The following is a 13,778-nucleotide window of genomic DNA, read 5'->3' on the forward strand; positions in this document are numbered from 1 at the left end:
ATTTTCCACCCCACTGAACTTACCGCCCTGGGCTATAGCCCGCTAAGCCTTCCTCCCCTGTGAATACGCCACTGCATCCTACCAACCCTATCCTATCTCGAACCGTTTTCGAGTTACGGTGTATAATCGATTATGGGGAAAAAAATGCGTCAAGTCCAAAAAAACCCCCGAAACTGTGAAGTTTCTGAGAGATCTACACGTAAACTAAGCACGTATTTAGAAATAGCGGGTGAAAAAAATCCCATTAAAGAGAGAGGTGACACCATTTTCATCAAAATACCTGAATTTATTGGGCGAGCTACAAGCGCTGAAAGATTGGCGAAGTTTAAAATCGAATTGCCGCCGAATTCTGTAACCGCAAACACCCTCGTAGCTTTATATAATCGATCACATTTACCAAGAACCCGTCTTTTGCAACTGCTTTTTTGAAAGAGCGTACAATAAACTGCATTAGTTTTCTGGTTCAGGATAAATTTATCCTTTTGTTCTCAATATATCACCGAAATTGGGGTTCGTCGAACAATTGGCGGTTATAGATTTCGGCTACAATTTGATTTTGCAGGAAAAAAGGCCTTTTTGGTGACACCCCGTCCGCCAGGATATAAGGATTTAATGGCGAGCTACAAGCGCTGAGAGATTAGCGAAGTGCTAAATCGAATTGTCGCCCGAAATCTACTAAAATGTTTACTTCTACAAACACTGATTCCAGTGATGTATTTTGCAAACAAAACGTGACATTTCTTCTGAACTAGAATACCGATATGGTTTATTGGAGGCTCCACCGAGAGCTGTTGCGATGGACAAGTTTCTGGTGAATTTGACCGATTGTAGCTACAATGGTATTCGCGGAATTGGCGGTTACAGAATTTTGCAATAATTCGATTTTATACTTTGCCAATCTTTCAGCCCTTGTAGCTCGCCATTAAAATCAAATATTTTGATGAAAATGGTGTCATCTTGCATGGTTTTTTTTTCTGCTCTTTTTGAATATGTGCATAGTTTGCGAGTATGTTTTTCAAAAAATTCACATCCTTCACATCCAAAACACTCATCCTTCACATCCAAAAAACATTCATCCTTCACAAATTTCGGTTTTTTGGACACATTTTTTTCCATAATCCATTAAAAATCGAAAACGGTTCGAAATAGGAAGGGTTGGTAGGGTGCTTCATGTTCCACTTGGGCTCGTTTATCACCCCCCCCCCCTCTTTCGTTTGGCAGAATAGGCCACGTTCGCCCTGTATAGGCGGTATTGTTTAAAAGCACCATTTTCTACAGAAAAAGTCCCGTAAAAAACTTGTTTTAGAAACCAAATTCGTTCAGAAAGTGGCTATGGAATTATATGGATGTTATATTGAAATACATGTAATACACATTGTAATTCCAGGGAAGATTTGTTCCTGAAAATTTTTTAAGCTGAGCTGGCAGGCGCGGATCCAAACTAATATGAAGGGAGGGGCGAATTGTGAAAGTTTGTTTGATCCGCCTGTATTTCATTGGATACGCGAATTTCCCTTTATTATTCGGCTATTCGGGAGGCACGGTCGTCCCTATCATCCCCCTTCCCCCGGATTCACGCCTACGCGAAGGTAAACATCTTCAGTTTCGAATTGAGCGGAGGCAGAAACATCTTCAGATTTCAATGGAGCAGAGCCAGACAACTTCAGCTGCGAATGAGTCGAGGTAAACATCTTCAGCTGCAATTGAAGCCGAGGCAGAAATTTTCAGCTGCGAATGAACAGAGACAGATATCTTCAGCTGCGAATGAACAGAGACAGATATCTTCAGCTGCGAATGAAGCGAAGGCAGACAGACATCTTCAGCTTCGAATAGAGTGGAGGCAGACATCTTCAGCTGCGAATCAAGCTGAGACAGGTGGATCCAGAAGCGAAGTGTCTGAGAAGCCTCTTATTGTCTAGGTCAGCGTTTCTCAACCTATGGTCCGCGACGATAGCGTAAGTGGTCCGCAAGCAGACTTGTTAATTCAATTCTAACGGGATGGAAAATTAATCAATTGTTGTAATCGATATTATAGTAATATCCATATGGATTCACAAATAAAAACTCTACCTTCATTTTTAGGTTCATTATACCTCGTCGAGGAAAATGCGGGAAATTGCCATCCTAGATACGGGATATCACTAATTTCCAGCCCAAAAACGCAATTTACGACAAATTTGCTAATTACTGCAAAAAGAGGTGAAGGGTGGGGGAAATAAAATGTTGCTAAAAATCGCAGCAAACAAAAATTTGACGGGGAAAAAACATTCACATGACCCGATTGCTGTAAAATACGGGACGCCACCAATTGTCATTAAAAACGTTGCCATAAGTCAGCAAAACCCCATATTTGTAGTCAAAATTGCTGAAAATTGAGGAAAAACAGTTTAACTTAACGATGGGAGATGAATATTTGTATATATGCCCAAAATTATTACACAAGTTATAAAAACTCTGTTTATTAATGATTTTAGTGATCATTATAAATTTAAATAAACATTATTGAAAACATATAAAAAACGGGACAAAAGTATAAAAGAAATTCAGAACCATTAAAATGCAGGAATGTCCCGTAATACGGGACGCAAGTGGTCCTTCGAATTGTTTCAGACATTTTACTGGTCCTTGGGTTTAAAAAAGGAAGGTGCACCTAGCGGATCATCCCGTATTTTACGCGACAGGCAAATATTCGGCTCTTGGGAGGAGAGATCGCTCCCCAACGCCTCCCCCTATACCCGCGCTCGTGAGCTGGATTTGCGATGAATTTTATTCAGTTGTATTTGGGAATGAATGCATGAGCGCGCGCGCGCGCGCCTGCATCGAAACTTGGACACAAATATACGTATACGATATAAAAATAAATATTTATAAAGCAAAACTCACATTCCTTCTTTCATCTTGCGAAGTCTCTCCCGGATATGATAGAAATCGGGCCTAGCCTCGGGCCGCTCGTGCCAAGAGTCCCACATCACGCTCAGGATGTAATCTTGACACTCCATGTTATCGATCGGCGGCCTGAACGGCTCTCGGTCCTCCGAAGGGATCTGCTTCACCAACATGATTATTTCTAAGGTCGAAGAGAGAAAACGGTGACATCAGTTCACCGAATAAAATAATAAATCAGTCAATTTTCACATCCTTCGCAACGTAAATGAAAATTTGTCAAAAAAACTAGTGGAATTTTTCCATTACTTCACCGCAATACACCAACTCCGGCCATATCGCTATATTGCAACTTAGGGGCTGTTCAAGTATTGCGTAAGCAAATTTTTAGTCATTTTTGACCCCCCTCCCCGTCAGCAAAAGTAAGCAAATTCTGACCCCCCCCCCCTTGTCAGCAAAATTTCGTCATCACTGCCCCGTACCTCCTAACGCATATTGGTGGGATCAGAAACGTACGCGGGGGGGGGGGGGTCATAGGAAGCAGTTTTAGAGAACTTAAGCGGCCCCTAGTGCAGTTCTACATTACTCAAGTTACCCGCGGGGAACATTCCCAGATTACTTAAGTGATCCGTGGCATAATTACGGATCACTTGAGTGATGCGTGGCACAGTTCCAGAGCACTTAAAGGATTCGTGAAACATTTAGAGATCATTAAAGTGGCTCTGTAGGGGACTTATCAATAGGTAGAATGTTAGTTCAGGTGCCCAATAAGTATCGAAAGGTTTTTTTCCCCCGTTCTTAGCGCTCCGAATAAGATGCCATTAAGAATATTTCATATCTTCATAAAGGGTGGTTGATGACGTAAGCATCATCCAAACCCCCCCCCTTCCCCCGTTGTCATCAAAAGTCAGCAAATCGGAAACCCCCTCCCTCCCCCCCCCCCCCCATCGATGCTGTCGTAATACTTGAATGACCCTCTTACTGCCGTTAACGAGTTGGGTTGAAAATAACGGTGCCATCTATCGGTGGTCGGCTAAAGCTCGTAAGGAAAAAATATCGTAATATCTATATTCTTCCCCGTTGGTTCGAACCCTTCCCCATTTCGAACCTGGGATATGAAGACAACCAATCTGAAGGCAGTGCTAGACGAGCATCTTACCACCACGCCCCTCGTGCGTTGATATTCTGTAATTTCTGAAATCTTAAGTTCAATCCGATTATTAAAAATCCTGGTGAAAAATTCTTAACTGCAATCGGCAACTTATGGGCAACAACAATAATGGGTACTGCAAGTCAAAATGTTATTTACCAAAAAAAAAAATAGTATAGTTCACAAATGTGTCAGATGAATGCATTTATTTGACTATAAGATTATAGTTAGTCATACATTCTAATTAATTACTTATACTTATTATATTCACTCTTTATATACAAGTTTCCGGACCGCGGACTGAAAAGGTTGCGCACCTCTGCTATATATATACATAAACTATCCATCGAACATTTTCTAAGACTCAATCCTCCATCCGCGGGCAACGCGAACATCGCGTTTTCTGAGAATTTTCGCGGAGTACGCTATTATCGCGATCTACACACACACATAGCGGATAAAAACACCCCTCGATTTTGCGCAGAAAAATTGAAAAAAAACCGCGCGAGGCTGGAGGGTTGAAGCAATCTTGGCTCCAGATACCTGAGGAAATTTCCCAGCGTCTTGTTGTTGTCACTTCTATATACAGGCCATCTAGCACAAAACCATTATTCTAGATTCTAGACACACACACATTAACATGACTCGACAGTGTATACAACGGAAGCTTAAAACTCATTAAAATGAATACATTGAAAATTGGTTCATTCTCCGGGAGAACGAACACCAACTCCAAGCCATGAATGGAAATAAATTCCAATTTTTTTTTCTCTTTTATTACGTATTTATCGATCGGAATAGCGAAAATGAATCGGGGAGAGAGAGATTGTATACATACGATTTTTCTCGTAAAAATAAAAGCAAATAATCATAAAGGAAAAAAATCGGAACTATACAGAAACATTTATCTATTCGCTGTTGCATAATGAAAAAGGACTGACTGTCTTCGAATTCAATTTTATCTATCGATGCGACGCTGAAGTGGCGCGAATATACATGTGTGTATATATATATGGCTATTAGTTTCTCTCTGTCTTGGAAATAGGAATTGGATTTGCATATAAATTGCCAGGCACGTGTATTTCTGGTTTTTTTTTCCATTCAAAAAGGAGCGACGGATAACGACCCACGCATTGTATTTGCAGAGAAATGCAAACAAATTCCCTATATAACATACATTTTTTCCAATTTATGTATATGTTTTGAACAATATATTGGATATATGTTCAAAAAAAGGGCGAATGAAGTAATTTTTCGGGAATTAAATTGAAATGTAAATTTATTTCGCACCAATTGAGAGAGAGAAAAAAATTCTATCTTTTTTGATGTGGTATATATATGTCTGTTTGCTCTGATGTAGTGTATACTGGGAGAGACATAGTGTTGCATGTTAAGCTATGAGTGAATCATGGTGTCTTCAATTGGCGAAGTCTTAGAAGATACGCAACGAGTGTCTAAAACTACGGTATGCTCAAACTATAGCGCAGTGCGATCCGCTTCATTGGTTTGAAGACGTGTCGCGTGCCACTTGAGTGATCTGGAACTGCACCCTCAAGCCGGTCAAGTGCCTTGAAACAGTGCCGCAGTTCACCAGAGTGCTCTTTAAATGTGCCGCGAGTTCTTAATGTGATCTGTAAATTAAACGCGGAGAGCTCGAGTAATCTGAAACCATACCGTGAATCAATTAAGTTACCTTTATGTAGCGCGGGAAGCTTGAGCGATTTGAAACTGGGCCGTACGCCATTCAAGTGATCCGTAAATATGCCGCTGGTCACTAAAGTCATGAGGTAATATCACAAAATATGTCAGAGGTCACTTAAGTGATCTGGGAATGTGTGATGGGCCGCTTGAGTGAAATGAAACTGTGCCGCTAAAATGATATGTTAATATACCTCGTGTCGCACTAAAGTTCTAAGATCTGAAACTGTGCCGCGGCGATCTGTACACATTCCGCGGATCGCATGGCTTGAGAACGCTTCACGAGACACTCAAATGTTCCTGGAACTGTGCCGCAGGTCACTCAAATGACCAGAAATTATGCCACAGGCCGGCCACGTAAGTGATGTGAAACCACACGAAGGGTCACTTAAGTGATCTAGAAATGTGTCGCTTAAAGCTCATTTTTGCAAAATTAGGTTTGGACACCAGATGACTCTGAGGGCTACATTTCCCCGCGGGACACGAGTTGCGAGTACGTATGTTTGCTCTACACACAGCGTATAACAGGAAACTTTTACAAAAACTTCTCGAAAATAACACATTGCAAATGTTTCCATTATTCAGAAGAAATTGAAATATTTTCAATTAATGGACTGAATTCCAAAACAAATTTTTTTCCTTATTATTTATCGTTTGCAGAAACGAAAATGAATCAGAAAGAGACTGTATATGTACACATACGATTTTTCTCGTAATAATGAAAGCAAATAATCATAAAGGAAAATCGGAATTATATACAAACATTTATCTATATTCGCTGTTGCATAATGAAAAAGAACGTTTTTTTTCCCCTCGAACTCCATTTTATCTATCGATGCGACGCTGAAATGTCAAGGATTATATATGCATATATGGCTATTAGTCTTTTCTCTCTGTCTTGGAAATTGGAATTGGATTTGCATATAAATTGCCACGAGAACGTGTATTTCTTTTCTGTTCAAAAGGAGCGACGAATAACGACCCACGCATTGTATTTGCAGGAAGACAAACAAATACAAAATTCCCTGTGCATTATAACACGCATTTTTTTCAATTTATGTATCTGTTTTTAACAACATACGGGATATACATCTGAGAAAAAGGGAGAGTGTTGAGGAATAAAGTAATTTCCGGAAGCAAATCGAAATCCGAATTTACTTCGTACCATTCACAGAAAAATTCTATCTTTTTTGATGTGATAAATGCGTTCGTTTGCGACGTATTGGAACAGACATCGTACGTATTAAGCTTTGAGTAGATCATGATGATTAGTCTTCAATTGGCAAAATAAAATCTCGGAAGAGACTTGATACATTCATGCGAGTGTCTGAGGCCGGGATTACACTATAAAAGTTTCATAATAGTTCATTCATAAAACTTGAAAAATGCAACCAATAAACGTATCGGTTACATTCCAGGGAATTTATTCAATGGTTGGTTTTTTTTTTTCAAGTTTTGTAAAAGATTTTTGATCAAACTTTCATAGTGTAATCCCCGGTCTTTAACAGGGATGCGTAACCTTTCCATTCTGCGGGCCAGAAACTTGTATATATGGGGTGATGGGCAATTTTGGTTCCTCCCATCTTTTCCATAAAATGTTTTTTTTTTTTTAGAGAAAAGATGTTCTCTTGTTTGTTAGTACAATATATGAGGAAAATTGGCTTTGTGTGTGTGAGGAAATATTGATGTGTTTGGGAAAAAGGAAAATTCATTTCTGCCTGGGTTCGAGAGATAGAAGGCCTCTGCAGTGTTTGCCATAAACGCCATTCAAACTACATAGCAGGTTTGCCACATTTTGAAACACAGCATCCTATTTCGTTTCTTCTTATTTTGGCGTAGGATCTTCCTGATTGGCTCACAAATAGTGATTGGATGTGGGGGATAGAAATCACCAATTCTGAGCCTCATCATTTCTTTTCCTCCCACCGATGATACTGGCACGAGCAAGGAATTTTTTTTCCTGAATATTTTGAGGGGAAAATGGACTACTTTCTGACATCACAAGCAGACTGTGCATGCCTTCTATCTCTAGGAGGAGCTGGTTCGAGTCCCCGTGAGGGCAGAGATGAATTTCCCTTTCCTAAACATCAATTTTTCCTCGTAAAGCCAGTTTTTAACATATATTTTCTGTTTCTTCCTTTTCTTTTTAACGACGCTTACTTGAATATGTGAGATCAAGAACTAAGATTACATTCGTGACCTATAAATTTGCCTTTGCCAATTTCTTGGCTGTGATTGGCAATTTTGTTTGCCTTTTAAAATTTCTTGGCTGTATAATTTACTTGCCTTTGAATATTTCTTAACTGTAATTGGCCACTTTACTTGTCTTTGACCATCTCTTTGGTTGCAATTGACGACTTCACTTGATTTTGATATTTTTTGGTTGTGATTGGTGACTTTTCATATGGCTTTGAGTTTTTTTTTTCCGACCAAAATTGGCAGCTTTACTTGCCTTTCACAATTTGTTTAAAATATCGCTGTAGAGGGATTTATCGTTATATTGAGTATTGTTCTACTGAGGTTTCATTGTATTCGATTAAGCAGGGAAATGTTACTGAACTCATTCGATTGAGCGGGGAACTTTTTATCGTAATGGAGAAATTTGGGTTCCACAGGATTTCATCCGTCCAAGTGGGGGGGGGGGGAATGTCTGTTATCCAATTAAGCGGGGCTGACTGCATTTTCAAAATATCGTATGTTAGATTTTTCATGCTGCAGTGCTATCTGTGTTTTTTTGTTTTTGTGTTGTTTTTGCGCTGTGCGGTCGTGTGGGCATCGTGCCGGACTCTCGTCCTGAGGATCTAAGTTCGAACACCGTTGACAGCATAGTGGTGGTCGGCTGAAGTTGATTTTCTGCGGTTTTTTAGCTTCAAGGTGCGAATGCAAGCCGCCCCCCCCCCATTTGAGAATGTCTCATCGCAGAGAGCAGGCAGACCTACAACACGATACTGACATAACATGAAAATACAAACATTTATCTTTACTTCAGAAAATGGAAGACCGATGGCACCACGAACACTAAAACAAGAGCAACTCATCAACATAAATACGTCAGGGGCCACACATACGCTCAGCACACATATTCCGGCATGTGCCGATGCGTTATAAATTCCGCAGGGGGCAGGGGGCATCTCCCATCAATTTCTCTAAGTATGAGTGGAGTGCAATGATTGGAATAATTTTACCGTTGTAGGCCTGTTGCTGTTTGCGGCGAGACTTTTCAATGGGGAGATCGGCTCGCACTTTTGCCTCGAAGCTGGGAACCACAGAAAATCAACTTCAGCCGACCACAACTGTGGCGACAGTGGGATACAAGTTACTGCCGAAACCCGAATTTCAGCCAATTCACGAAATAGCCAAGAGGTTCGGGTAAAGCCCGATTTGAAGAAATGATTTGGACTTTGGCTACCCAGTTTGCTGGAGATCCCTGACCAATGTTCGATGTGCTGGTGTAAGACGGTTCGTTATATAGGCACTACATCTATTTCTTTTTTCATCGCCAACGTGTGATACATGGCTTTTTTTTTGTAACTGTTTGTGTCGGATTAGCTCCACGTCACGGGAGAAAAAAATATTTATATAACAATATACAGACTTATGGTTTTTCCGGTCAAATTTTTAAGCAAAAAAATAATTACACATTGTGACTGCGATATGATTTGTATCTCGTGGAATCAATATAAAGATAATCACTGTGTAGTGAGAGCTGTGGCTACGGGGGCTTCCCTCATACCTTAGTCTCTCCAAGTTTGCAGTTGGGCAATGGACCCTCTGACTGTAAACCTCTCTGACTGGTAGTCCGATAGTCATGGCCCGCACAAGGCAGGGGCTGACAGGGCCCGGGAAATTCTCATTATTTTTGTTTTTTCGCGCTATACATGAACTATAGAAGGGCCCGTAGGAACTATAGAAGTCTGACAGGAGGGGGGGGGGCCGCAAAAGATCCCAGCCTAGGGGCCCTACTCCTGGATGTGGGAGCCATGCCGATATAGTACAATTCTTAAAGAACAACACAAAAGCATTGATAGCAAAACGTGATTATATATGATAGAGACAAGATAATAAACGATATGAAAGATAATAAACGATATGAAAGATAATAAACGATATGAAAGATAATAAACGATATGAAAGATAATAAACGATATGAAAGATAATAAACGATATGAAAGATAAAAATGTTTAATACAAACACGAAGGCCACAAAATGCCAACAAATTGTCCAACGAGGTGGCTCAAAAATTATACCCACAAAAAAAATGGATGCCAAATATCACCAAAATATCCAATATGAACGCATATATCAGCAAAAAAAGAAATAGCAACAGTAATAATTAATTATATAGAATACAGTGCCCTTAAAAATGTTATGCTTGTCTTATTTTTAAGTACTTTTTTTTAAACATACAATTGTGTTAGAATTTACGATACCCAGAGGTAAGCTATTCCATTTATTGGCAACCCTATTAGAGGAAAAACTTCCTGCGACACCACAACCTGGAATTGTCCTTTGCTAAACGATACCGCTGTTCCCTTGTCGAAGCAGTTGATTGACGATGAATTAATAACTCGTGGTCCATCCTATCGATCCCGTTGAGAATTTTAAACACTTCGATCATATATCTCCCGACACCTGCGTTTTCCCAATATAAACATATTCAAGAAATCAAGTTGTTCTTCATAGCTCAAGCCTTGAGTATCAACTAGAGCACACGTAGCACTTCCTCTGCAACCCCTCAACCAAGTCTATGTTCCTCTGTACGTACGATCTCCAAAAACTAATGGCACACTCCAGTGCAGGACTAACTAAGCTTCCGAAAACCGGAAGAATGACTTCCAAAGAATGCGAAGGGCCTTTTTTAAGAGTGAAACGGAGCGTTTTCTATTCGATTTTTTGACCACCGCTGAACAATGTTCAGAAAACCTAAGCCACTCGTCAATGAGAATTTCCAAATCGGTGCCCTAGTTGCATCCAGGATAGTAACATTATTCAACTCGTAAGTCAAACGTTGGTTGTTCGAACCAGAATGAGCGACCATGCACTTATCGACACTAAAGTTCATGCACTCTTCATTAGCCCATGCTGCAACCATATTCAAGTTTGTCTGAAGCATCTCCCTATCGCTTGGATTCCCGACTATCTCCATTAGCTACCCCATTTCGTCATCTGCGAATTTGCACACAATCCCATCGATACTCTGATCGAGCTTATCGATAAAAAGTGGGAAAATTATGGGCCCAAGGACATTTCCTTGAGAGATTCCACTCTTCACACCTAATCAATCGGAAAATACCCCGTTTACCATAACCCGTTGCCATCTCTCTCAACCACGATTTTATCCAATTCAGCAAGTTGCCCCAAATTCCAATATTGTATGAAAATACTTCAAGTGTTTACCATGTTGGACCCGATCGAATGCCTTCAGGAAATCAAGCTAAAAAACATCGGCGTTTCTGTCAATTCCCATGTCCTAGTCACGTGATCATAGAAGCAAATGAGGTTGGTTACACGTGACTTCCCCTTCCTGAACCCATGCTGGTGTTCCAACAATAATTTAAATAAATATTAAATTATTTGAAACTTCGATAATCTGATTCCTTTGATCGTTATGGTTGCCATAGCTAATGTGGCCGTAATTATCACGAAAAATACAGCAACTTTTGGCGAATCGACCCATCATCAGGGTCGATTTTGGGTTTTGGTAATAACACATACGCGGCAATACCAATTAAGGAAACTAATGACAGTAAACACGCATAACTCTGCAAACACAGCTGTTTTGGCTATATCGACACAACTCACCTCTCCTATAGTGACAGAAAGACATCATTAATCTCTAACAGACTCATCGACACTATTATGATACAAAACACAGTCCATAATGTAATAACGAGGCCAAACATATTGATCAATAATTCTGGATATACCTCGTCGCTATGCCACACACACACGAGCCAAACTAAAACAAAAGATTGTTATACAACTGCCGTAATAATGTTATTCTTTCTAATAACTGCTGATTAGAAATTTTCTTTTCGGGGGAAATGTCTTTTATTGGCAACAATCACGAAAAGGAAGAAAAAAGTAACTGGCAATCGAATTGTCATATCTTTGGATTTTTTCTTTCGGTCCAAGGAGACAAGAGATGAAAGGACTCTTCGAAGTGGGAAGGAAAAGATTACATATATATTGTTTTCTCTCTCTCTCTGAGCACAAACTTACTTGGATTGTTACTGAAATTGTCGCAGAAATTGGCTTTTATATGTTACGACCTGAATGAAAGCAGCGATACAACCCTTCAAACTTCTCCTCATTTCCCCCCACACTTTCGACAGCGAAGTAATAATTACGGAGAATCGATCCAACTTCGACTCTAAGTTAATAACAGAGAGTTTGAAAGAATCTTATTTTATATATTTTTTGGAGGTTATATTTTTCCCGAAATATCTAGATTATTAGCCCTGAATAGCGCTTCTAGTCTTTATAACTGATTCGAAAAAGTGTGGCATTCTTATTGAAGTTTGGGAAAGGAGATGGACTTTTGTGTTAAGAGTGTGGCGATGGTTTCAAGATTTCATGCCAAGACAATCGGTGTAATTTGTATCAAGGGTGGAGTTTCATTTTTTGCTCCTGTGGGAAGACAGCGATTTTTGATTTCTGCAAAATTATATTGAGTGGACAGGTTCGTCGATATGTTTATTGCGTTTATGCTCAAAGATCTGAAGTCCCTTCATATGATGTGTGCGCAAACTCCACGTCCGGAAAATTCTCCGATAACTATTGGTGGCCACCAGTAGCGTAAGCAGGATTTCATCTCACGGGGAGGGGTCAAATTTTATTTTTTCCCAGAGGGGAGAAGTTTCGTTTTTGTTGCAAAAATAAGCCCTAATCTCTGTTCGAAGGTGAGTTCAACTTCAACCTCCTTGTTCCGTAGGCCTATGGTCGCCATGCAATTTACTCGTGAGAAATTGACCGACGCAAAATTAGCGACTCCTCGACTCACCGATAACAATTAGCAACCCCGCAATTAAGAAAATCGACCGAAAACAATATGGTACCACGTACTTCATTGACAACTATTCGGCGCCATGAAAATTCGCCATGGGGGGGAATTCACGATAACAATTTACCGAAGGAAAATTCTCCGATAACAGCACGCAATTCACTGGCAATAATTAGTCGGCACACAGTCCCGATAACAATTCACCTACCCTTACTTCAGCACGTAAAACCCACGATAGCGATTCACCAAGACACTGACAGAAAATTTACCGAACGATTCTATAACATGTAATCCGATGACAACAGTTAACTGTCACAGTATTCATCGATAACAATTCAGCACCACGTAATTTACCGTCAGAAAATTCACAGTAAACAAGGCGGCACCCTGCAACTTGCTGACGGAAATTCACCGATAACAATTCGTCGGTGCGCACCTCATCGACGGGAAAATTTACACAAAAGATGACCGCGCGTCCCGAATAGCTATCGGTAAATTTTCTGTCGGCAGACTGCACGGCACCGAACTATTATAGATGAGTATTACGTCAGTAGTTCTTGTACCTGTGAATTTTCCATTAGCGTAATTGCATGACACCGAATTATTGTTATCGGTGAATCCCGTGGCGGTTGATTGTCGTGTGGCGCCGAATCGTGTGAACTTTCTGCCAGTGAATTGCGTGTCAGATAAATAATACCCAAGCGCTCACTCATCAATCGAACAAAAATAAGATATCTTTGGATCACTCAACACCTACCCATCTCCAAACCTTCAATCCCAGGTAGACTCATAGATGATTTGCCAGTCGATCATCTCACTACCGTTTTGCCTGCTCGAACGAATAAGAGAGAGAGCAAAAACTCACACACACACACAAAATTTCACGCGACATGTTTCCCGACCACCGCCAAAAATTTCTGACAAAAAACACGGTCAATGGAAACTTTAAAGTCCGTGGAAAACTCCTCCCATTGATTGAGTACCATCACCTGACAACCAACAACGTTTTCATTGGCCCAACAGGCACGTGTACAGTAGCATGA

General features: G+C 40.3%; 1 protein-coding gene across 1 annotated transcript in view; it reads right to left on the minus strand.

Annotated features, from left to right (window-relative positions):
* Positions 1-13,778, minus strand: part of LOC149067383 (receptor-type guanylate cyclase Gyc76C-like) — a 315,737-nt gene that overhangs the window by 40,134 nt on the left and 261,825 nt on the right. The window contains exon 16 of the mRNA XM_089252906.1: positions 2,884-3,067. Coding sequence (XP_089109032.1) covers positions 2,884-3,067 — 184 coding nt within the window. The remainder of the gene's footprint in view (positions 1-2,883; positions 3,068-13,778) is intronic.

The sequence above is a fragment of the Pholcus phalangioides genome, unplaced genomic scaffold, assembly GCF_987345545.1.
Source record: "Pholcus phalangioides strain wild (caught in Gottingen) unplaced genomic scaffold, Ppha-v1.0 ptg000031l_1, whole genome shotgun sequence".
Lineage (NCBI taxonomy): Eukaryota > Metazoa > Arthropoda > Arachnida > Araneae > Pholcidae > Pholcus > Pholcus phalangioides.